The sequence below is a fragment of the Hemiscyllium ocellatum genome, unplaced genomic scaffold, assembly GCF_020745735.1.
Source record: "Hemiscyllium ocellatum isolate sHemOce1 unplaced genomic scaffold, sHemOce1.pat.X.cur. R, whole genome shotgun sequence".
NCBI classification, from domain to species: domain Eukaryota; kingdom Metazoa; phylum Chordata; class Chondrichthyes; order Orectolobiformes; family Hemiscylliidae; genus Hemiscyllium; species Hemiscyllium ocellatum.
In genome coordinates this window covers 1894758-1921058 of record NW_026867602.1, presented here as the reverse complement: position 1 = coordinate 1921058, position 26301 = coordinate 1894758, and the positions used below count along the sequence as shown (strand labels likewise).

At 49.0% G+C, this 26301-nt stretch overlaps 1 protein-coding gene across 1 annotated transcript in view; it reads right to left on the bottom strand.

Annotated features, from left to right (window-relative positions):
- Positions 1-4353: 4353 nt before the first annotated feature.
- Positions 4354-26301, bottom strand: part of LOC132809051 (structural maintenance of chromosomes protein 1A) — a 50596-nt gene continuing 28648 nt past the window's right edge. Inside the window, exons 15-25 of the mRNA XM_060822429.1 lie at positions 25770-25876; positions 24571-24712; positions 22239-22384; positions 20981-21134; positions 18450-18560; positions 16883-17039; positions 16270-16424; positions 13816-13967; positions 12347-12416; positions 11505-11615; positions 4354-6949 (exon numbers count right to left, since the gene is read on the bottom strand). Coding sequence (XP_060678412.1) covers positions 6869-6949; positions 11505-11615; positions 12347-12416; positions 13816-13967; positions 16270-16424; positions 16883-17039; positions 18450-18560; positions 20981-21134; positions 22239-22384; positions 24571-24712; positions 25770-25876 — 1386 coding nt within the window. The 3' untranslated portion in view covers positions 4354-6868. The remainder of the gene's footprint in view (positions 6950-11504; positions 11616-12346; positions 12417-13815; positions 13968-16269; positions 16425-16882; positions 17040-18449; positions 18561-20980; positions 21135-22238; positions 22385-24570; positions 24713-25769; positions 25877-26301) is intronic.

Sequence of the window (26301 nt, the reverse complement as noted above, 5' to 3'; positions counted from 1 at the left end):
GTCTCAACGCCCGAAACTCCCTTCATCCAAACACGGGAGCTGAAAACCCACTGGAAGACCCCATCACCGCAAGTGGAGGGATCTTAAAAGACAAATTTGAAATCCGACACCGCTGCCTCCTACAAAAAAAGTGAACTCACCCAGTTATAACTCACCTGACACCCAATGCCAACAAACCTGTATAGAAAAATACTTCAGTGATAAACCAACATTTGGGACAGGCTGTGACTAATTCTTTGCACTGAATTTTGTTATCTTTAGATCACAGAGAGTCAGGCAGCATCCATGGAGGGAGAGCTAACTAACAGAGTCTATATGGTGTTAGCTTGTTCTCTCTCCAGGATGCTGCCTAACCTATTGTGATCTCCAGCACTTTTTGTTTTCAGTACAGATTCCAGCATCTGCAGTAATTTGCTCCTCCTGTTAAAGATAACACCAAGCGGAGACTTTGCAGTTTTCTGCAAATTTTGAGGTTTTCAGGAAAAGTAGTTGAATACATTTGTACAGGTTTTAACCTTTTAATAATCTTGACATCTTTGCTCAAGTAAGTTACGTTTGTATTAGACCTTTTGTTTATTCAAGGAACCAGTTTTTGATTTTGAGCGATGTATTGGCAGTATTACCTTTCATCATGATTACTGACAGAGCAGGAAAATAATTAGTTCACTTTTCCTAACTTGGCAGTAAGAGAAATGCAATTTAACTCACTACAACTCTATGCTGTATCTGATCGGGATGCTGTACCTTTGCCAGAGTGCAGACAGGGAACTTTACTGTGTAGCTGCCTCAAGGGAGTTTTACTGCATTTAATCCATGCTGTACCTGCCCTGGGTGTGTTCAGTGGGAGGTTTACGCTGCATCTAGCTATGCCGTACCTGGGAGCGTCCAAGATGAACACCAAGTGAACAAAACCTTCTAATCTGAGGCAACAAAATTCAACATCCCCCCAACAGCTACAGAAATGTGTTAAAAAGAACAACAGGATGTTGCCTGGCATGGTAGGAAGATCATATGAGGAAAGGCTGAGGCACTTGGGGCTGTTTTTATTGCAGAAAAGAAGGTTTAGGGGTGACTTGATAGAAGTGCACAAGATGATTAGATAGGGTTGCCTATGAGAACCTTTTCCCACGTATGGAGTCAGCTATTACAAGGGGGCATAGCTTTAAATTAAGGGGTGGTAGGTATAGGACAGATGTTCGGGGTAGATTCTTTGCTCAGCGAGTCGTGAGTTCATGGAATGCTCTGCCAGTAGCAGTGGTGGACTCTCCCTCTTTATGGGCATTTAAACAGGCATTGGATAGGCATATGGAGGATAGTGGGCTAGTGTAGGTTAGGTGGGGTTGAGTTGGCGCAACATCAAGGGCCGAAGGGCCTGTACTGCGCTGTATTTTTCTATGTTCTATGTAACATAGTTTTGGGTTGGGTGGTTTTGGGGGGGGGGGGGGGGGCAAAGAGATTAGCTGGACGTCAGAAATTAAATATCACAAATCCATTTTCCTAAATCCTAATTCTGCTCTGCAAAAGCAGTCCTTGGCACATTTCAGAAAACAAGGAGAGAGTGCACGCTTGTTCCTGCAATGAGGAGGAAAAATATTTTGCCCCAAAGCACCGAAAAGTAATTTTGCAAGATCCCTCGTCTTTTCAGTCAATGATTTTTGCTATAAATTACGTTGGACATGTCTAGCAAGCCAACAAAAAGAAAAATGAACTCTTTCAGTTAACAAAACGAGCACCAGATAATTTAGTGGGAAGACAACAGTACCTCGTCCGATCTTCTGGTGTTGTGATCTTTCGTGAGTTAACTCAGACTTTGCTACACCATCTTGTTGCTGACCCAGAGGGACAGCATCAAGGTGATGTTTGGTCGGATGGCGATGTGATGACTGTGGGTCTCACACAGCTCATCCATCCCAGGCGAGACCAGAGACACTACCCTCCGGAAGCAACATGTTCCCAGCCCGCCACCCCTCCCGGAACCAAGGAATTGCAAGCCCTGGGACCACCAGGAGGGGTTTCTCTCTCGTGGCTACCCATCTCTTCCCTGGGCTCATCAGGTTTTGCATCTCACTGCCCTGCCCGTTTCCCCCCCACCCCACCCACCCAAGTCTATATCACCAATAGACTCCATTACTCCCTGGCCAGCTTGGAGCCTGGACTCATCTGAACTCCGGCCAAGTACCAAACACCCATTGCCCTGGCTCCTGCTGATTGTTTTTGGCGTGCTGGTCCATTGACACTTCTGATTCCAAAGCTAGGTCCTTCAGGTCTCTCTGCAGGCTCGACCCCTTGAATCAGATCCCTCTGTGACTTCAAACGCTGTGCAACTTCTTTAAGAGCAATCTCCGGTCTGACAGCCGTCTTCTGTGCAGCACGTCAGTGATGCCACCAAGGGCACGGCGTAGAATTCTGGTCCCCTGAAATTAGAAAGGCTTGTACTGGGAGCAGCTCTCCCGGCTACTTCCCGCGATGAAGTGAGGGCACAGTGAGACATTCCGTAAGACCTAAGACATAAAGGAGTGGAAGGAAGGCCATTCGGCCCATCGAGTCCACTCCGCCATTCAATCATGGCTGATGGGCATTTCAACTCCACTTACCCGCATTCTCCACATAGCCCTTTATTCCTCGTGACATCAAGAATTTATCAATCTCTGCCTTGAAGACATTTAGCGTCCCGGCCTCCACTGCACTCTGCGGCAATGAATTCCCCAGGCCCACCACTCTCTGGCTGAAGAAATGTCTCCGCATTTCTGTGCTGAATTGACCCCCTCTAATTCTCAGGCTGTGTCCACGGGCCCTAGTCTCCTCGCCTAACGGAAACAATTTCCTAGCGTCCACCCTTTCCAAGCCATGCATTATCTTGTAAGTTTCTATTAGATCTCCCCTTAATCTTCTAAACTCCAATGAATACAATCCCAGGATCCTCAGCCGTTCCTCGTATGTTAGACCTACCATTCCAGGGATCATTCATGCGAATCTCCGCTGGACACGCTCCTGTGCCAGTATGTCCTTCCTGAGGTGTGGGGACCAAAACTGGACACAGTACTCCAAATGGGGCCTAACCAGAGCTTTATAAAGTCTCAGTAACACAATGGTGCTTTTATATTCCAACCCTCTCGAGATAAGTGACAACATTGCATTCGCTTTCTTAATCACGGACTCAACCTGCATGTTTACCTTTAGAGAATGCTCAACTAGCACTCCCAGATCCCTTTGTACTTTGGCTTTACAGTACACTTCACTGTACTCCTGTACTTGAGGACGTGACAATAAAACCTAAATTTTAAAATCAGCACTGACCCTCTGACAGTGTGGCTGCACTTACTCGGTAGTGACCCTCCAACAGTGTGGCACACCTTCAGCACTGACCCACCAACAGTGCAGTGCTCCCCCAGCAGGGCACTCCCTCAGCACAAACCCACCGACAGTGAAGCATAAATGCTAGCATGTGGCAAAAAGGACAGAATGACCCAACTGTGTGCAAGGTAAAGAAATAATTCCTGCGGAACAGGTTCCAACACTTGTGCAGCATTGCAGCAATGTTTCCTGAGGCACATACTGAGCCTGGCAATAAAAGGCTGACACTGACAGATTTCTAACAGTTCACAGCATTGCCAGAAAGCCTCCACCGAGTCTCACATAACCCTCTACATCCATCATGCAAACCAGCCTTCCATCCACTGACTCCATCTATACGTCCCACTGCTTCGGGAGAGCAACCAACGAGACCCTTCCACCCCAGTTATACTTTCGTCCATCCTCTTCTCCTCTAGATTTGTCCACACGTACGATCACACTTAAGAACAGCTTCTTCCCCGCTGTTAATATACTTCTGAATGGACCTCTCAAATTTAAAACTTAATGTTAATCTGGCCCGCTGGCACTTTCTCTGCAGCTGTAATATCGTGTTCCTTGTTCTGTTCTATTATCATAACACACTTTGTATCTGCCTGCTCTGCACGCAAAACAAAACTTTTCACTGCACTTAGGTACCTGCGACAATAATTAACCAAATCAAATCCCTGCTCCACTGGAGACGTGGGAGTGACACAAGACAGACCCGCACCCACGGGCACTTGGTGCAACCGAGCTCCAGGTTCGGCCGCGTGGAGGGTGAGGGGCGACAGCTCTTCCTCTCACAGGCTGGTGAGCAAGTGGAAGGACGAGCCACATTTTGGGTCCCGGCAGTCAGGCTGGGTAGGAAGAATCAGACCAGGAGCCTCGGAGGCCAAGCCCAGGAGTGCAGTGGGTGGGCTCAGCTCAAAACACTCCTACCTACCTCATGGCTCGAACTGTGAACATCAGGCTCTGTACAGCATGCATGCAGACACACACGCACGCACCAAACCAGCTCAATCAAATTGAAAGTATACATTTTATTGGGTGCTTTCAGGGTAAAACAGAAACATGATTTTGCACGGCACTGTCACAAAGAAAAGCAGTCTAACGTGATTCTTGCTAAAAAGAGGAGGAAATTGGTTTCCAGATCCCATTACAAGGAGTTTCAACAAGTCAACCAAAACAGCTGCCCGAGCCACACTGCAACGAGCAAGCAGTTTAATCCTGACATGCTACATATCAAATACTTTACATCTCTCATCTTAAAAAAAAGAGACAATTCTACTCACTCCCCCACCCATAAAGAGTCTCTTCAACGCCCCCTCACAGCGATCCAGTTGAGATTTCTGCAAACAGGAAGGTCAATCTTTCATCAGATACCATCCCGAGATCCTCCGCACTCCTGCCAAATCGAGGAGAGTGCCAAGCTGCTGGCAGCTACTGGGTCTGTTTCCTGGTGGGGTTGGGGTGGGGGAGGATAGAGAGAGAGAGAGAGACAGAGACAGAGACAGAGACAGAGACAGAGACAGAGACAGAGACAGAGAGAAAGACAGACAGACAGAGAGAGAAAGAGAGACAGACAGAGAGAGAAAGAGAGACAGACAGACAGAGAAAGACAGACAGACAGAGAAAGAGAGACAGACAGACAGAGAAAGAGAGACAGACAGACAGAGAAAGAGAGACAGACAGACAGAGAGGGGCAGGTGCAAGAATAGAAAGTCCCCAAAATAAACAACGCTCCCATCTCTGACAGGCGGCAGTGCTAGTGTGTTGCACTGCTGGAGGCTCTTGCCTGCCAGTGGAGAGCTGGGTGCATGTGTGTGTGGGGTGGTGGTGGGAGCAGGTTGTCTAGGCACGGCAACTGGTGAAACACCAGACAGGTACTTCCAGAGTCCGTCAGATGTTCAGAGACAGAATCACAACCTCCTGCCCCTGCACAGCTCCGGGATTACACCCTGTAAAGGGTGGGGGGTGATAAAAGGCATTCAGAGTGCTGGCTCTCCTCTCTCCCAACTCACTTGGATGCTGCCTGCGCGGACTGTAAGTTTAGGAGCTCAGCAAATTAAACAGCTGCTTCCCGTTCACGATTCTAGTCCCTGCTGCAAAGGACAAAGAAAACTAAACAGTGCAATCATCGCTCGGTCTCTTCCTTTCAGCTTCTCGAGGCCCTTACCACTACTTTCAAACTCCAACTCACTCTGGCAAAGATACCCTGGGGAATTTCAGGCATACGTCCAGCCACGTGAGCATGCTGGCTCCGATGTTAAGGGAGATACAATCACCAGAGGCAAGATTTCACACCCACAGCCTAAAGTGGGAAATGCCACCACTCCCAAAAAAATCAAGGGAATAAAGCTGCTTGACCCCAGAAGCAGTAAACAAAGCTCATCGAATCTGCTGTACTCTTTCCAACAAATAAATTAAGGGGGCAGTTAGCTACCCAGATTGGCATTTTCTTTTAAAAGCTCACTGTTCAGAAAAAAACCCATCCCTCCTGCAGGACGCTTGGACTGTGCCTCACTTTGAACAGGGCCCAGGGGCTCAATGAAGCCACACCCTGAGGTGGGGCTTGCCCAAGCTGAAAGGTGGGTGGGGGTGGTGTTAACACACCGCTTCTTGACAGGCAGTCTGAAGGTCAGAATCCCTACATCAGGAGTGGTAAGCTGGACTGTACAGCTGGAGACTGGGGCGAGCAGAGGCCTCAAACCCTCAAGCCTCTCTGGCTTGCGATCAAGGGAACTACGGACAAAGGGAAACACTGAACAGCATCCTTTCCTTTCCCAACCCAACCTTCAATGCGTGAGGCACACAGCAAAAGTACTGGGACGAGACAGAGAGAGAAAGAGAGACAGAGAAAGAGAGACAGAGAAAGAGAGACAGAGAAAGAGAGACAGAGAAAGAGAGACAGAGAAAGAGAGACAGAGAAAGAGAGACAGAGAAAGAGAGACAGAGAAAGAGAGACAGAGAAAGACAGAGAAAGAGAGACAGAGAAAGAGAGACAGAGAAAGACAGACAGAGAAAGACAGACAGAGAAAGACAGAAAGAGAGACAGAGAAAGAGAGACAGACAGAGAAAGAGAGAGAAACAGAGAGAAACAGGCTGACAGAGAGAGAGAAAGAGACAGAGAGAGAGAGACAGAGAGAGAGAGAGAGAGAGAGAGACAGAGAGAGAGAGAGAGAGACAGAGAGACAGAGAGAGAGAGAGACGGAGAGAGACGGAGAGAGACGGAGAGAGACGGAGAGAGACGGAGAGAGACACACAGAGAGAGAGAGAGAGACACACACACACACAGAGACAGAGACAGACAGAGAGAGAGAGAGACAGAGAGAGAGAGAAAAACAGACCTGACAGAGAGAGGGGAGTCAGCACAAGGCAGAGGGGACTAAAAATGGAAAGCTCAGTCTCCCCACCTCATGGGGACAAGGATTGATTGCTTGACACACGGTGCCAGGTGAATGAAGTACTGCATGCCCAAATTCTCACAATCAAACCCAACCCCATTCCCACCCGCAATCCTTCCTTCCCCTGAGGGTTACTCGTTGGGTGATGGGCCAGCCTCTGGGAACCCAGTCAGATCGAAGGTCAGCACTTTGCTGATGACGCAGTCCCCTTGCTGGAAGAGATGGAAGAGGGGTGGGGATTTAAAAAAAAGAAAATATTAGATAAAACCATCATAAAGTAGGCCATGCAGTTTCAAGTAGACCGCTTCTGACAATGTATAAAAGTCTAGGGGGACTCGGACTGTTAGAATCTGAGGCTTTGCTGCTGCACTTCTGGTTGAAGGTTCTAGATTACACGGGCTGGGTCTCAGGGTGAGCGACAGTGGCGTGGTGGTAATGGAACAGTCACCAAGAACCTAACCCTCTGAGAACACAGGTTCAAACCTCACCACATTGGCTGGTGGAATTTAAAATTCAGATCGACAAGATCTGGAATTCAAAACCGTGCCGCAGTGATGCCTACTGCGAGAGACATTGCTGACTGGTGCAAAGAGCCAACTGGTCCTTCAGGGAGGGACACGGGCTCTCCTTACCCAGTCTGGGCCTACACGTGACTCCAGACACTGCACAACAAAATGGCTGACTGCAAACCAACGGCTCTGGAGACCTGCTCGATTCGAGAGGCAGTGAGGAATGGACAACAAATGCCAGGCCTTGCCAGTGATGGTCACATGAACGATGATAAATAATCAGAACATGACAATGAGATGCGTGTGGTAGCAGATCATGTGACGACAAGACCTAGCGCATGGGGCTGGGGGAAATGGTGTTCAAACACTAAAATTATTGACCTCGATGTTGAGCCCAGAAAGCTGCCGGGTGGCCAAGTGGAGCACTGCAGCAAGCCTGAGACAGGGACGCTGACCAGGGAACAAACACAGCGGTGTGTCGAAGTTGCAGGTAACTGGAATCTCCGGGTCTTTTTTTGCAGATGGAATGTAGGTGTTCTGCAAAGCGGTCACCCAGCCTGCGCTCCGAAGAGAGCATCTGGATTTGGTGATGTGTAATGAGACAGACTTAATTAGGGAGGTTAAGGTGAAGGAATCCCTTAGGGGAGGGGGGGAACAGTGATAATAATATAACAGAATCCACCCTGCAGCTTGAGAGACAAAGAAGCTGGAATCAGATGTAACGGTATCACAATGGAGTAAGACATGAGGGAGGAGCTGGCTGGAGTTGAACTGGAAGAGCAGCCCAGCAGGGAAGGCAGTGCAGCAGCAATAGGAGGAGTTTCTGGGAGTAAGGCAGGAGGCACAGCAGGAAATTCATCCCAAGGAAGAAGAAACATTCTAAGGGGAGGACAAGTCAATCAGAGCTGACAAAGGAAGGCAGGGACAGCATAAAAGAAAAAGCATACAATGCAGCAACATTTGGTGAGAAGCCAAAGAGTTGGAAAGCCTTTAAAAACCAGCAGAGGGCAACTAGAAAAGCAATAAGGCATAATATGAAGGGAAGCATCCGTCACTCTCCCAGGCATGCGATTTCAAAACCGAACAATTCTCGGAGTAAGGAAGTTGATCCACAGCTCGCTCCGAATTCTCTCACTGACCATCTGGAAGTTGTGACCCCTATTTACCGATGTGTCAACCAGTGCAGAGTACCCTCGTTTACCTGTCAGAATTATTCCCAATTTGGAACGCCTCCTAATCTCTGCTCCAAGGAGAAGCAGCTCAAAACTTCTCATCTTCCTTTGTATCTAAAAGCCCTCGTTCCTGGTGTAATCCGAGTAAACCCCCCATGCACTTTCTTCAAGACTTTAACATGCTTCCTTAAATAAGGTGCCCAGAATGGATCACAGTACTCCAAATACGGTCTGGCAACGAATTGGAGAGGTGGAGCATCACTCCCTCGCTTTCATACTCTATGTCTCTATCTTTAAACCCAAGGATCCTATACACTGCTTCAACTTGCCTGACCACCTTCAGAGTTCCTGAAGAAGGGCTCATGTTCGAAACGTCGATTCTCCTGCTCCTTGGATGCTGCCTGACCTGCTGCGCTTTTCCAGCAACACATTTTCAGCTCCGATCTCCAGCATCTGCAGTCATTGTTTTTACCACCTTCAGAGAATGATGTACGTGAACCCCAAGGTCCCTCTGCCCCTGTACTCCCCTCAGAGTTGTACCACTGAGCCTGTACTGTCTCACAGGGTTGCTTCTACTGAAATGGATCATCTCCCATTTCTCTGCACTGAACTTCATCTTCCAGGTATCTGTCAGTTTGGCCAGCTTGTCAATGTCTCTCTGAAGTCACTCAGCATCACCCCCACAAACTCCCTACTCGCCCTGGCTTCGCATCAACGGCAGATTTACAGATTTCACCCTCAACACCCAGCTCCAAATCATTTATATAAAGCAAAAAAGCAAGGGTCCTAAACACTGATCCCCAGGGAGCATCACTTTCGATGTCTCTCCAATCTGAGAAATGCCCATCTATCCCTACCCTCTTTTAGCCACCATCTAATCCATGCTTCAAAGGACCCATCAATCCCAAATATTTCTAATTTGCTAACCAAATACTTTCCGAACGTCCAATGTCAGTCATTCTCAGCACAATTCTCATCTGGCGCCTGTGTCACCTCTTCTAAAAACTCAATCAAATTTGTCTGACGTGACCTCCCCTTGACAAAGTCATGCTGGCCGTCTAATATTAACTTAAGTATTTTTCTCTGTATATATTTACCTTATCCTGTATTACAGCCTCCATCAGTTTTCTCATTACTGACGTCAAGCTGATAGATATGCAGTTCCCTGGATCATCTTTCATCCCTTTCTCAAATAACGGTGTCACATTTGCAACCCTCCAATTCCAGTCTTTTGGAAAATTTACATAAAGGTAATTTGTTCCCCAACCCTTCTTTATATAGAAGGTACCTCATCCAAACCTGGTGATTTCTCTACCTGGAGTGCTGCCAGCCTTTTATCAACTCTTCTTTATCTATTACTGTACTGCTCAGTTGCTCAACACCTACGTTTTCAAACTGGCCGTTGTTACCATCTAATTTGGGAAGGACAGAGGCCAAATATTCATTTATCATCTCTGCCACATCCTGTGCTTCAGTGAGTAGCTTGCTCCTTTTGGGGCCCACTCTATCCTTCACTAATCTGTTTGAAGAACATTTTACTATTTGTTCAGGTCAGCCTGCCATCCTTTTCTCCTGCTTTCCTTATTCCAGCCTTAGCCTCTCTCCTGCATCGAGGAGACTTTTCCTGATTTCTCGTGGCATTACTACTCCAGGAAGTATACATGCCCCCCTTATATTCTCGATAAATATCCTTCACCATCCAGGGTACTTTAACATGGCCACTAGTTATTTCTCTTTTATAGAGCTACGGAAAGTGAGATCCAAATCTTACTCAGACAGCGAGAGAGCAGGAGAAGGAGCCCAGGAGAGCGAGCGCCTGGGACAGATAGAGAGAGAGAGAGAGAGAGCGCCCGGGATAGAGAGAGAGCGCGCGCCCGGGACAGAGAGAGAGAGAGAGAGAGAGAGAGAGAGCGAGCGCGCGCGCGCCCGGGACAGAGAGAGAGAGAGAGCGCCAGACAGACAGGCATTGTCACAGATTTTCCTGTAGAGCTCATCAGGACAAAGGCAAGCATGTCAAAATACAGCAATTTGCTGGTGGGGCTCATAAAAGATTTACAAGGATGTTGCCAGGGCTAGGGCCATAGGGAGAGGCTGAATAGGCTGGGCCTGTTTTCTCTGGAGCGTTAGAGGCTGAGGCATAAGCTTATAGAGGTTTATGAAATCATGAGGGGCATGGATAGGGGTGAATAGCCCAGGTCATTTTCCCTAGGGTAGGGGAGCCCAAAACCAGAGGGCACTGCTTTAAGAGGAGGGGGGAAAGATTTAAAAGAGACCCCAAGCAGCAACTTTTTCTTGTAGAGGGTAGTGTATGGAATGAGCGGCCAGAGGAAGTGGTGCACGCTGGTAAAACACTTAAAAGACATCTAGATGGGGACATGAATAAGAAGGGTTTACAGCCAAATGCTGGCAAGTGGGATTAGCTTAATTTAGGATATCTGGTTCTCTTGCATGAGTTGGACTGAAGGGTCTATTCCCATGCTATACAACTCCATGAATCTGTGTTTGACAAGTTGACACTGATCAATAGACAATAGGTGCAGGAGTAGGCCATTCGGCCCTTTGAGCCAGCACCACCATTCATTACGATCATGGCTGATATCCACAAATCGTATCCTGTTCCTGCCTTATCCCCAGGATCTGGCCATGAAAAGGCGGTGGACAATTCCAGACGTTCCGTCGGCTCCCGGTGGATTTAAAAGTGGGCACGGTTTGGTCATACTCCTTCAGTTGCAGAGAACTGTGCTTATCCGGAGAAATGCTCCCTCAGCACTGACCCTCCAACAGTGCGACTTTCTCAAGGTATGGGCATTGGTTGTAATCTTTCAGGGCACCAGCAGGACATTTGAAGGGCGGGGGGGTTTGCAAAAGACTGAGAAAGACTCTTTTCACTGCTGGTTGCGAGAGATTCCTCAAAGCTAGTTACCTATGAATCGATCAGGTGAAGAGGAATTAATCGCTCAACAGGGCAAACATTTGCCAGAACTGCAAAGGCACTGAGCCCTGGACTTGAAACATTGTTGTTGTTTCACTCAGACTGGCACTGACCTGCCTGAGAAGGAGAAACAGACCATCAAACTCCCACGTACCTCAGGGTAGACTCCGATGAGCGCGTCGGCCTTGGTGTAGAATTCCTCTTTTAGGGAAATGACCACAGCCTGAAAGTTAGACATGGACTGCTCCTTAATGTAGTTGGCAACCTGGGAAAAAGGAAGTCTGTTCAGCCTGGTGAAAACTGCTGCACCCTTAACATCTCCACAACACCCACCCCTGCATTTCCACACCCCAGACAAAGTTGCAGACTCCTCTGTACACAGACACAGGCGCGCGCACACAACGCTGAGCAGCACAGCATCCTCTCACCCACTACTGCTCCATCCAGATTCTGGGGATAATTGACTCAGCAGGAGAGTGGTTACCAAATGAGAATGACTGTCTGCTGCAGAGCGACGTAACCTGGAAGTGTCCTGAGCTTCACGTCTTAGCAGCTGTCTGGGTGAACTGGGGCACTGAAGGAGCAGCAAATGGTTTACGTAACGTACACCCCCCGCTTTTTCCCCCTCACTCACTTCCACATTATCCTGGGGTGAGGGTGAGGGTGAGCTGTCACACTCAGTGCGCAGGAATCAAATCAAGGGAGAGTAGCCAGTGTGAGTGAGGGAAGACAGAGTGGCACTCTAAGGGTGAAAAATGGGGACGGAGTGGGACAGGAGAGCATGGCTGGGGTCTGACAGGACTGCGGGCCCAAGGAATGAACATCAATGACCACAAGAAGTAGCGACACCTGCAAACAGAAGCACGTGAGAGGGAGAATGCAAAAACAAATGCAAAAGAGAGTGAATGCAACACATACACACGGCATACATCCTCCCCCCCACACCCAGACAGACACCCTGCCCCCAAATCACACTCCACAGACACAGACACTCACCTTTCCAATGTTTGTATTGTCAAGAGCAGCATCAATCTCATCCAGGACGAAGAACGGGGCTGGCTTATAGCTGGGGAAAAGATAACAGTCCCAGTTAGCAGCACTCTGACGCAACGTCCCCCAGTCCCACTCGCTAACCCGAACTCAACAAAACTGGAATGCTCAGGATGAACAGTAGATTGTTTTCTAAGTTGGGGCAGAGAGAGAGAAAGAGAGTAAAGGTGCGAAGAGAGAATCAAGGTACAAATCATGTTGCTGTGTATCTTCGTTCTGTCTGTGTAGATGCACCCCAAAAGAAACGAACGGGGCCTCTTCCAGCTCCTGTGTAACAGGCTCAAGGAGGGGAGGCTGAATGGCCTTCTTCTGTTCCCGTGTAACAGGCTTGAGAAGGGGGGCTGAATGGCCTCCAGCTCCTGCATAACAGACTCAAGCAGGGGAGCTGTATGGCTTCCTTCTGTTCCTGTGTAACAAGCTCAGGGGGGAGTGCTGAGTGGCCTCCTCCTGTTCCTGTGTAACAAGCTGGGGGGGGGGGGGGGGGGGGGGGGGGGGCAGTGCTGAGTGGCCTCCTCCTGTTCCTGTGTAACAAGCTCAGTGGGGGAGTGCTGAGTGGCCTCCTCCTGTTCCTGTGTAACAAGCTCAGTAGGGGGAGTGCTGAGTGGCCTCCTCCTGTTCCTGTGTAACAAGCTCAGTGGGGGAGTGCTGAGTGGCCTCCTCCTGTTCCTGTGTAACAAGCTCAGTAGGGGGAGTGCTGAGTGGCCTCCTCCTGTTCCTGTGTAACAAGCTCAGTAGGGGGAGTGCTGAGTGGCCTCCTCCTGTTCCTGTGTAACAAGCTCAGTGGGGGAGTGCTGAGTGGCCTCCTCCTGTTCCTGTGTAACAAGCTCAGTGGGGGAGTGCTGAGTGGCCTCCTCCTGTTCCTGTGTAACAAGCTCAGTGGGGGGGTGCTGAGTGGCCTCCTCCTGTTCCTGTGTAACAAGCTCAGTAGGGGGAGTGCTGAGTGGCCTCCTCCTGTTCCAGTGTAACAAGCTCAGTAGGGGGAGTGCTGAGTGGCCTCCTCCTGTTCCTGTGTAACAAGCTCAGTGGGGGAGTGCTGAGTGGCCTCCTCCTGTTCCTGTGTAACAAGCTCAGTAGGGGGAGTGCTGAGTGGCCTCCTCCTGTTCCTGTGTAACAAGCTCAGTAGGGGGAGTGCTGAGTGGCCTCCTCCTGTTCCTGTGTAACAAGCTCAGTAGGGGGAGTGCTGAGTGGCCTCCTCCTGTTCCTGTGTAACAAGCTCAGTAGGGGGAGTGCTGAGTGGCCTCCTCCTGTTCTTGTTCAGTGATTACAAAACTGCGCACACACGTGGCTGAAGCTGTCGCAGTGATAGAGACAAGTCTAACAAACGGTGGCTGAAGTTTGAGAAAGAGGATAGCTGCCAAGCTCATCCCTTTGCTGCAGTGTCCCCACAGTCGCAGGACAGTCGCAAACATCCCTACCTGTGGATGGCAAACAACAGAGCCAAGGCTGCCACTGTCTTCTCCCCTCCAGACAGGTTATCCATGGGCCTGAACCGCTTGCCTGGAGCCACACAGTTGTAGTTGATCCCATCCAGATAAGGCTCTTCCGGGTTCTCCGGGCCCAAGAACGCCTGGCAGGTGAATGAAACATGGTCACGGATGAATATATATGCATATCACAATTTTAGTCTCACACAGTGTCTTTCGCACCTTTGCAAAGACTGCGTTTTCTTCTCATTTTTTCTGTATTTTTAAAATTGTGGATTGAAATGGGAAACGAGCTGTTTTAAGAACTAAGGATTAATTTCACGGTAACATAACCTGGCCCTCATTGTAAACACTGTTTACACAGCTGCTGGTTCCAGCAGGAACTGAAGTGAATTTGCAGACGAACTGGGGCCCAAGCGCTATGTACAAATGGAGCTTAGCTTGGTACAAATAACTGGTTAGGAGAAAGTGAGGACTGCAGATGCTGGAAATCAGAGTCAAAAACTGTGTTGCTGAAAAAGCACAACAGGTCAGGCAGCATCCGAGGATGCAGGTGAGTCAATGTTTCGAGCATAAGCTCTTCATCAGGAATGTGGTGATTGGTGTGGGGTATGGTGACTAGTTGTCAACGACAAAGAACTCCTGCCTGCCAACAACTATATGATCAGTTCTCAGACAACTGAACAGTTTGGGGCTGTGAACAATTCGGAAAGAACCCATCAAATCCCTACCGGCTCAGGAGCTACACCCTCTGCAGTAAAAGCTACTCTAAGCCAGAGGAAAACCAGCTTACTTTCCTCCCAGCATGTGCTGTAAGCCATGACTTTTCAAGAATCAGTCATGGACCTGTTTATAAACATGAAGCAGCCACCCTGTGCCTTATGCAAACCAGTGAAACCATTCAAAAGAGGAAGACAAAGCAGCAGCATGTGGAGCAGCACAAGACCAGCAGATCCTGTGACCAGGGATCACTGAACTGCTTCACCATTTTTCTCTCCATCCATAACACCATATTTTTCTCCGTTTGTATGTGTATAAGGAAGAGTCGTACATAGACAGTTCACAACTATTTACATGTAGCCACAATCTATTTACGTGGAACAGCAATTGTTGTCAAGCACAGGAACATGGCCCGTGCTTTCAGTCAACCTGGGTCTGAAAGTCAGCGAAATTGAGGAATTTTGAGCACTTTATTAAATCCTTATCTGTTGTGACAACTCAGCCCATGATGTGCCAAACAGGACACCAAATAAAACGAATCCCTTCTGCCTGCCCATGGTCCAAACTCCTCCACAGTCATGTGCCTATCTAAAAGACTCTTAACCGTCCCTATTGAATCTGCCTCCATCAACCCAGCAGTGCGTTTTAGACTCATACCACTCTGTAAAAATCTTGTCCCTCCTTTGAACTTTCCCCCTCTCACCTTAAATGCATGCCCCCTAGTATTAGACATGTCAACTCTGGTAAAATGATTCTGACTGTCAACCCTACCTATGCAACTCAGAATCTACTGACTTCTATGAAGTCGTGCCTCAGACTCCGCCGCTCCAGAGAAAACAACCCGAGTTTTTCCAGCCTTGCCTTATAGCCATTGCCCTCTAATCCAGGAAGCATCCTGGTAAAGCTCTTCTGCACCCTTCCCGTAACGTGGCGACCAGAAGTGAATGCAATACTCTAAGTGTGGCCTAACTAAAGTCTTATAACATCTTGACTTCCCCGACCAAGCACACCATAAGCCTTCTTGAACACCCTATCCGATTGTGTGGCCTTTGCTTTGATAGCAGGGTTTTGATTTCCAACATGCTATCCCACTGAGGCAGGACCCGCTCACACTTAAATGAAATAGGCTGTGTTTACTGTCAACACCACTGCCGACACATGGGCAGAAACACACCAACAAAAAGCCATGGCTATCAGGAACAATGTGCCATCTTTCCAGCTGAGCTGTGAAACAGAGGGTCCCTTACTCCCAGCCGCCCAGACTACCTGCCCGCAGACCAGCCAAACTGAAGTGACAGACATTCACTGACAGAACTGCACCGTACTGTTCAGCAACACCTTCCAGACCCAGGACCTTCATGCCTAGATACAGCAGGAGGGGCAGAGTTATGGTGGCAACACCTTCTGTATGCTCCGTTGAGCCACACAACTTGGAACATCCCTTCAGTGTCAACTGAGTCAAAATCCTGGAACTTCCTCGCCTAATAGCACTGTGGGGTGTCTCGACACATGGACTGCAGCGGGTCACCATCTTCTCAAGAGGGCAATTAGGGACAAGCAATAAATGCTGGACTATCCGGTGACACCACCATCCCACAAAACAATTATACATAAAAGGAAATAGCTGGGATGCAGGGGTAAGCTGAATACAAAAGAGCAGAGGCTCCCAGCTCATGCAGAAAGGATTAAGTCAATGTTGAGCAGAGGGATGTTCTCCATTCTTACCTGTGCACTACTGTTCCGCGAGAGAGCCTTGTAAATCTCATCAATGTTGGTGGCCACGGCTTCGAAACAGGCATTGAAGCGGTCAAAACGCTCTTTCTTTATCTGCTCAAATGCCTGCTTGGCCTTCTTGGCTCGTTTTCTTGCTGCCTCAAACTCTGTCCATGAAAAAAAAAAGGAATAGGAAACCAGTTAGGGAAAAGAAGGACATAATTAACATTGGATAAGGCTCAAGGTAAAGGAGGGAACAGGATCTCCAAGTCTTTACCGAATAGCATGCGTATGTGAACAACATCAAGCTGTGGTGATCTTCTCCTACATCTCATATACTGCTCAGGTTGCACAGGTACACGCAGACTGGATAGACTACAACCACTCACACATTAAGGCACAGCAGCCACGGCTTAGCTGACAGCGCACGCATATTCAAGTCCCCACCAGAGAATAGAGTGCATATTCTTAACAATAAAATGTAGTACTTTCTAGGGACATCACTGAGGAGGCCAGTGTTTGATCCTCAGACAATGGGATGAGTGAGACGGACATCGCATGAGGTTAACTCCAGAGTGACTGATCAACAGACACTGATGCCCTTCACGAGTGGGTGAAGACCAACCTTCTGAGGTCTCCTGGAATTTATCCCGCACGCTATCCAGCTTCTCCATGGCCTTCATGTTGGGCGCAGCAATCCGTTGCAGGATATTCTGGTGCTCTGTCACTTTCTGCTGCAGGCTATTCAATTCTATCTTGACCTCGTCTTCCGCTAATGCGTCCTGCATGGGACAACATAAAACACTCCCTCCTTAGGTTTCAAAATAAAGCTCTTTCCCCTCCTCACTCCACTGGGAAAACTACACCAAAGCTTCTAATATCACATAGCAAGGATAGTCAGAGTGTATCTGAGCTAGCTGTGCCATCTAGTGTTGGACGGAGGAACTACCATGCTGTCTCTGGTTTAAAGGCATTTAGAAATTGGCATGTGAATGGTGGGTGGGAAATACAAGTTGGACCTACGCTCCATTGCTGCTGCCCTAGTATGGACAGTCTGAAAGGAATCAGTGTCTTATTTTAAAGAGTCAATCATTTCAAACTGAGAGAAGTAGAAGAATTAGAGCAGCCAGACCAGCATATTCTGCTTATCCTCCAGGTTTTTAATATCCACAGTTACTGGCGTCAATTACAGAAGGTCCACAGCATTGGTCTGGTCTCTGGATTACTCGCCCAACACCAACTACTCCTAAGGCTTCCCAGCTTTTAAAGGGCATCGCTGGCTAGGCCAGCATGTACTAATTGCCCAGTTAAGAGTCAGCCACATCACTGAGTCTAGAATCACCATTGGGTCAGACCAGGTTACGGGCAGCAGTTTCCTTTATCAGAAGCTGAAGGGGAGTTATTCGGGGCTGCAGAATTCTCTCCCATTAGACTGCAACAAACATTGGGTCACTGAATATATTCAAGGCTTAGTTAGGGGGATTTAGATTGACAAAGGAATCAATGTTTACAGGGGACAGGTAGGAAAGGTGGAGTTCAAAGTTTGGGAGAAGATTTGTAGCTCGGGTGCTCGTTGTTGTGGTTCTGTTCGCCGAGCTGGGAGTTTTTGTTGCAGACGCTTCGTCCCCTGTCTAGGTGACATCCTCCATGCTTGAGAGCCTCCTGTGAAGCACTTCTGTGATGTTTCCTCCGGCATTTATAATGGTTTGTCTCTGCCGCTTCCGGTTGTCAGTTGCTGTCCGCTGCAGTGGCCGGTATATTGGGTCTAGGTCGATGTGTTTGTTGATAGAATCGGTGGATGAGTGCCATGCCTCTAGGAATTCCCTGATTCTATCAACAAACACATCGACCTGGACCCAATATACCGGCCATTGCAGCGGACAGCAACTGACAACCGGAAACGGCAGAGACAAGCCACTATAAATGCTGGAGGAAACATCACAGAAGCGCTTCACAGGAGGCTCCCAAGCACTGAAGATGTCACCTAGAAACGTCTGCAACAAAAACTCCCAACTCGGCGAACAGAACCACAACAGAAAAGGTGTGTTTTGGCTCCAATCTGATCAGCCACAACCTTAATAAGTGGCAGGGCAGCCTCCAGAGGTTGAAAGACCTCCTATGACTCCTCACTAGTACACATGTAAAACAGATGCCACATCTGTCTGTCAGACTGGCTTGGCCATCAACCCTACCTTCAGATCCTCAGACAGCTCGCTGTAGTCTATCTCAATCATGGCCTCGCGCGCACACACATTTGAGGTCCTCTGCGAACTGTTTCCTGTGTCTTCGGACTGCAATTCCCCCTAAGAGGAAAACACCAGCCAGTTAAATTTAAACAAAATGCGGCGGGCGGGGTAGGTAAAAGCCAGGACTGGATGTGGGAGGGGCGGAAGGTAATGACGGTGACAAAGGGGTTAAGGGCGGTGAAGACGCACAGGCAGTGGAGTTCCACATCGGTTGGGAGTGACAAAAGGTTCCCATGTTGTCCTGGGAGCTGGGACCCTCAGCTTATGCCGGGCTGACTCCCAACCTGTGCAACATTTCTCCTTGCCAATATCTACCCACCCCCTAAATCTGCCAGGGTTCCTTCATCCAGCTCTCAGCCAAATGCTGCCGATCTGTCAGGGTTAGACACTCCTGCCACACCCCCATCTTTCAGCTCTGCCTGAACAATGCAGCAAGTTCATTTGATTTATTATTTTCATGTATACCAAGGTACAGTGAAACATTTTGATTGGGGCTTAGTGCAGGCATATCATACCACCCCATACACAATGTGTTACATTAATAAAACAGAGCGAATACAACGTTATGGATGCACAGAACGAGGTCAACATTAAATTTAAAATACGAGACGTCTGTTCAGAAGTCTAAATCCAGTGGGGAAGAAGCAGTTCTTGAATCGATTCCTCCATGTATAACAAACATTTGTATCTTCTGACTGATGGAAGAGGGCTGAAGTGAGTATAACTGGGCTGGGAGGAGTCTTTGATGATGCAGGAAGAAATTTAGATGGAGGCAATGGATGAAAGGCTGAGCCACGTTCACAACTGGGATGTGGGTGTCACTGGCTCGGCCAGCATTTATTACCCATCCCTAATTGCTCAGTTAAGAGTCAACCCCATTGCTATGGGTCTGGAGTCATATGGAGGCCAGATTAGGGAAGGATGGCAGTTCCCTTCCCTAAAAGGACATCAGAGACCCAGATGGGCTTTTTCTGACAATTGACAGTAGATTCACAGCCACCATTAGACTCGTAACTCCAGATTTTCTTTTTAAAAATCAAATTCCGGTTCCACCATCTGCCATGATGGGATTCGGAGCTGGGTCTCTAGATTAACAGTCCAGCAATGATACTGCTAGGCCCACTGACGCTTCTGCAGAATCACATTAACTCTGATTTCTCTTCACAGGTGCTGCCCAGACCCACTGAGCTTTCCCAGCAACTTCTGCTTTCGTTTCTGATTTACAGCATTTGCGGCTCTTTCGCTTTTCACCCCGTCTGCCCAACCTCTCTCTCCATCGCTGAAACTCTCCAGCCCAAGGCAACGTCCTGGTAAATCTCCCTCAGCTCCCTCTCCAGTGCCAGCTCATCCCTCCTCTAAGCTGGATTTCAGAACTGCACACTTATTGTGTGGCCTCACCAATGTTTTCGATCGTTCCAACAGAAACTTTGCCCTTGAACTCTATGCCTTAGCTCATCAAGACAAAACCAAATACCTTCTTACCATTTTATCGACTTGATTTTCCTGGTCATGACTGTAGCAGCTTTACAGTTGGAAATATGTCCCCACAACTTTCGCCTCGGACCCCACCCTTTGAATTATAAATCCAGTGACAATACCAGCAGGGCACAGCCATACTGCAGAACTCCCAGTCCCATTACTGATTAGATTAGATTAGATTACTTAGTGTGGAAACAGGCCCTTCGGCCCAACCAGTCCACACCGACCCGCCAAAGCGCAACCCACCCATACCCCTACCCCTACATATACCCCTTACGTAACACTATGGGCAATTTAGCATGGCCAATTCACCTGACCCACACATCTTTGGACTGTGGGAGGAAACCGGAGCATCCGGAGGAAACCCACGCAGACACGGGGAGAACGTGCAAACTCCACACAGTCAGTCGCCTGAGGTGGGAATTGAACCCAGGTCCCTGGCGCTGTGAGGCAGCAGTGCTAACCACTGTGCCACCGTGCCGCCCTGATGTTTCCAAGCTCCTTCTGCGGGAGGGGCAAGGCCAGACTCCCCCCTAATTGCAGTGATTAAATATCAGCCCAAATGGCGCCGAGCCTCAGAATAAGGGCGAGCAGATGTAGGCCGGAGATGAGAAGGAACTTCTACAACCAAAGGGTTGTAAATCTATGGAATTCCCTGCCCAGTGAAGCTGTTGAGGCCACCTCATTGAATGTTTTTAAGGCAAAGATAGACTGTTGAATAAAGGAATCAAGGGCTATGAGGAGCAGGCAGGTAAGTGGAGCTGAGTCCATGAAAAGATCAGCCCAAGGAGCCAGATGGCCTACTCCAGCTCCTATTTCTTATGTAATGTACAACTCCTCCAGTTTCTTCAGTGTTTACAGCTACAGGATAACAGAGGCAGGGAGGTGCAGAACCGGAGGTGGTTGAGAAAAAGGGGATGGGGATTCAGGATTTTCAGCTCCAATGAGAGACCCCGTTGCCAGCTGGTGACCTGCAGCCTGCATGTGGAATCCCTCACCTCTTCCTGGCTGATATCATCCATGCTCCCCTGGCGCAGGGGCAGCTTGATGTCCTGCATCTTGCAGCTCTGCAGCAGGTTGTGGCGGTCACTGCGCTTCTGCTCCAGTTTGGTCTCGATGGCAGTCACCTCCTTCTGCAGCTGGGTCATCTCCCTGCAAGACGACACAGTCAAGGTTAACAAAAGGGAGCTGGTGAAAAGGAGGACTGCGATTTATGCACGCACTGACTTTATACAGGTCTATTAAATCATGACGGGCCTGGATAGGGTAAATAGACAAGGTCTCTTCCCTGGGGTGGTGGCGGGGGAGAAGAGTCCAGAATTTGAGGGACATCGGTTTAAGGCGAGAGGGGAAAGGGACCTAAGGGGCAACATTTTCACACAGAGGGTGGAGCGTGTATGGAATGAGCTGCCAGAGGATGTGGTGGAGGCTGGTACATTATCGTGCTGCAAACCTTCTGTTTAGTTAATTGGGGCTGATTAAGTCATTTAAAAGGAATCTGGACGAGTACATGAATAGGAAGGGTTTGGACGGATATGGGCCAAGTGCTGGTAAATGGGACTAGATTAATTTATGATATCTGGTCAGCACGGACGAGTTCTGTTTCCATGCTGTACGTCTCTAGGACACTGGTTATTGACTTAATCAGCCCCAATTAACTAAACAGAAGGTTTGCAGCACGATAATGTGCAGTCATAACCACGATCCCAAACCCCCCCCCCCCCCCCCCAAACTCACCTTCACATGCAAGTGGCAAGAGTGACAGCTATTTTACTGCGGGAGTCCAGCCCTACGCCTTACCCTGTCCACCTTCTGCCCTACTCAGCTGAATGGCAGTGCCTCAGTGGTTAGCACTGCCGCCTCACAGCACAAGGACCTCGGTTCGATTCCACCCTCTGGTGACTGTCTGCGTGGAGTTTGCACATTCGCCCCCGTGTCCACATGGGCTTCTTCCAGTTTCCTCTCAAAGATGTGCAGGTAAAGGTGGACTGGCCATGCTCAATTGCCCCAGGGATACGCAGGCTAGGTGTGCTCACCGTGGAGAGTGCAGAGTTACAGGGATAGGGCACAGCGTGGGTCATGGTGGGGTGCTCTTCAGATGGGTGACGTGGACTCAATGGGCCGAATGGCCCGTTTCAACACTGTAGGGATATTTTAACCGGTTGCCTGTTTTCCCCACGCTGTGGAGGGTCAGTAGGTAGTCCCATTTTACCGGCCGATTCCACCCCCACCCCAGCTCTCCCCCTCTGCACTGACTTGTTGGCTCCTCCAAGTTTCTTGCGGATGTCGTCCATCTCGTGGTTCTTGTCGCTGACCTCAGACTTTTTGGCAAGGTGCTGGTTCTTCAGGTCTTGCAGCTGGGCCATAGTCTCGTCGATGATCTTCATGTGCCTGTGCTCCTCCTGGAAAACAGACACAGGTTAGCTGAAAAATGCAGCCGCTGCAAGGACTTGGCCAGACTCTCTCACCGACACACAGAAACAAAACTCTCCTGCTGTCCCATGCCGAGCTCCCTCTAATCCGGTTCTCCGAGTGGATCGGGAGGGGCTACAGGTTCCACTTCAAAAGCAGCAGAATGTAAAGTTTTAAAAAATGTGTTCAGGGGATATACGCGTGGCTGGCTCGGCTACTATTTATTGCTCAGCCCTAACTGAACTGGAGGGGAGCTAAGGGTCACAGACATCACGGCCGGTCTGTAAGATAGACAGGTAAAAGCAAAATGGAAACTAAACCAGAAATTGCTGAAAAAGCTCAGGTCTGGCAGCATCTCTGAAGCCAAACGTTTCAGGTCCAGCGTCCCTTTCTCAGGACAGAAAGGATATTTGTGAAGTAGATGGGTTTTAATAGCAATCGATGATCGTTGTCCTGATCACCAGTACTAGTTTTTAATTGGAGTTATACAGCACGGTAACAGACCCCTCAGTCCAACCAGTCCCATGCAGACTATAATCCCGAACTAAGCTAGCCCTGTCTGTGTTTGGCGTGAATCCCCCCAAATGTTTCCTATTCATGTACTTATCCAAAATGTCTTTCAAACGTTGCGACTGTACCCACACCCACCATTTCTGCTGGAACTTCACTCCACACATGAACCACCGCGTAAAAAAAAGTTGCCCCTCATGCCCTTTTTAAATCTTCCTCATCTCACTTTGGAAATATGCCTTGGAAAGATTTGAACTTCCCTAGGGAAAAGGCCTCGCTATTCACTTTATCTGTGCCACTCATGATTTTATAAATCTCTACAAAAGGTCACCCCTTCAACCTCCAACCCCTTCCAGTGACAAAAGTCCCAGCCTATTCAGCCACTTCACAAACACTCCCAACAACATTGTGTCACATCTTTTCTGAACTCTCTCCAGCTTTAATCATCTCTGTTTATTAATTGAATTTAAATTTTACCAGTTGCTGTGGTGGGACTTGAATCTGCGTGATCCGCAGCATTCACCAGCAACCTCACTCAACCTGCGGCTCATAGCAATCACGATTAGGCCATTTGGCCCCTTCAGCCTGCTACACCATTCAGCACAATCATGGCTGATCATCCAGCTGCTCCTGCTTTCCCCTCCATACCCCTTTGACCCCCTTTAGCCCCAACCAACTATAGTGAACTCCTTTGTGAAAACGCTCAATGTTTTGTGTCTGACTGCCTTCTGTGACAAAGAACTCCACAGGCTCAGCACTCTCTGGGTAAAGATATTTCCCCTCATCTCAGTCCGAACTGGCTGATCTCTTATCCTTCGACTGTGGGCCCCTGGTCCTGGACACTCCAGTCATGGGGAACACCCATCCTGCATTTGCCCCGTCTAGTGCTGTTAAAAGTTTATGGGTTTCTGTGAGATCTACCCCCTTCCCCCATCATTATCTAACCTCCAGGAAATATTGTCCAAACCGATTTTCAGAGCAATCTTCCAGCCTCCTGAGCCAGACGTGTTCTGGAACCAAGGCACAGTGCGGACTGAAGGCTAGGTGCTAGCGTGGTCTGGCTGGAAGACCGTTCTGAACGTCTTTTTCTGCAATGCTGGACTTTTTACTTCTCTAATTTTCTAAGATCTTGTAACTGAAGCAGCTGTACCTAGGAACCTTAGTACCTAAGCTGTAAGCGATGACATATTAACTTCTCACTGTATTCATCTGAGTATACGTGACAATAAAGCTAATTCTAATTCATTTGTCAGCCCTGTCATGCCAGGAACCAGGAACCAGGCTGGTTGCATCCTCCTGACCGTCGTCAATCAAACTGAATCCATTTGGTGACAAATCAATTGCTTGTTTCATTCTTTTTAAACTTTTACCACAGTGATTGTGACACTATCATTTGAAAAATCGAGCCTTTTGTAAAAATTTGTTAAAACATTTCTGAAAGCTACCTCCGTTTGTGTTAGTCTTGTTAAAGTTTGTGCAGCAACATGGCGGCTCTCAGGTCTTCATCTTATGGTAACATAAAGAATGCCTCTCCCTGTGTTATTAAGGTTATCAATTCTAGCCAGAGAAAACAGGCAATGCAGCAAGGGGGGGCAAATTCAAACAAATATCTTACTAGGTCTGCAGCTTTGACAGCACGCCGCTTTCAAAGGAAACAAATTGGTACCTTTTTCAGTTTTTCGATCTCATTCTCATCCTTCTTCACTGTTTGTTCCCACATGTGCACCTTGTCCTGATCTTCCTTCAGCTGTTGCCGCTCATAGTCAAGTTGGATCCCCAGTCTTGTCTTCTGGTTCTCAAACTCCAGTCTGCAAAAGGTGTAGGTCTCATTCAGAACAGGGCGGGCTCACTCAATAGGAAGGGTCAGTGAGCACAGGGTACCGACAGGCAACAGGGAGGGTCAGTGAGTACAGACAGACAGACAGCAGGGAGGGTCAGTGAGTACAGACAGACAGCGGGGAGGGTCAGTGAGTACAGACAGACAGACAGACAGCGGGGAGGGTCAGTGAGTACAGACAGACAGCGGGGAGGTTCAGTGTGTACAGACAGACAGCGGGGAGGGTCAGTGAGTACAGACAGACAACAGGGAGGGTCAGTGAGTACAGACAGACAGCGGGGAGGTTCAGTGTGTACAGACAGACAGCGGGGAGGGTCAGTGAGTACAGACAGACAACAGGGAGGGTCAGTGAGTACAGACAGACAGCGGGGAGGGTCAGTGAGTACAGACAGACAGCGGGGAGGGTCAGTGAGTACAGACAGACAGCGGGGAGGGTCAGTGAGTACAGACAGACAGCGGGGAGGGTCAGTGAGTACAGACAGACAGCGGGGAGGTTCAGTGCGTACAGACAGACAGCGGGGAGGGTCAGTGAGTACAGACAGACAGCGGGGAGGGTCAGTGAGTACAGACAGACAACAGGGAGGGTCAGTGAGTACAGACAGACAGCGGGGAGGGTCAGTGAGTACAGACAGACAGCGGGGAGGGTCAGTGAGTACAGACAGACAACAGGGAGGGTCAGTGAGTACAGACAGACAGCAGGGAGGGTCAGTGAGTACAGACAGACAGCAGGGAGGGTCAGTGCGTACAGACAGACAGCGGGGAGGGTCAGTGCGTACAGACAGACAGCGGGGAGGGTCAGTGCGTACAGACAGACAGCGGGGAGGGTCAGTGCGTACAGACAGACAGCGGGGAGGGTCAGTGAGTACAGACAGACAGACAGCGGGGAGGGTCAGTGAGTAGACAGACAGACAGCGGGGAGGGTCAGTGCGTACAGAACGTCCTGAATGCACTGGGAAGTCAGCATGTATCCTGGGAGAGGTCGGAGGTGAGAGGTGAGTATAAAGAAAACTCATACCCAATCCACCTACCTCTTCTTGGCTATCTCATTCTGCCTTTTCACCTTCTCCTCTTCAAACTCCCTGATGTTCCTCACCCCAATTTCTCGACAGAATTCCTCAAACACCTCATCCTCCACCTGAGCAGCAACAGGGACAGTGAGGGTATTCTAGGGCTTGAACGTTCAATCCCGGCACTTACCACTTCGGTAGTTACCCGCCGCAAGATTCCTAGCCCCCGACCCGCTCTCGTAGCCCCAGCATTGATACAGTCAGACCCAGTTCAGTGCCAGCACACCTTCACGGCTAACCAAGGTGGTCAGGAGGCATGGGGGCTGGCAGAAATCAAACTGACCGCAGGGGATGGCTCAATCCCTTTAGCACGTCTCACAAAGCTTGTGGGACCTTGCACATCATATTACAGCAACACTCCACCCTGCCCGACCCATAACCGCTCAGGATTGGTGGAAAACTAGACCAAAATGCTCAGGCACAGATAGGGCACGGGCCATTCGCCACCTTCACATTGCCCCATGCAACCAAGACTAGCCCAGGTGCTTATCCT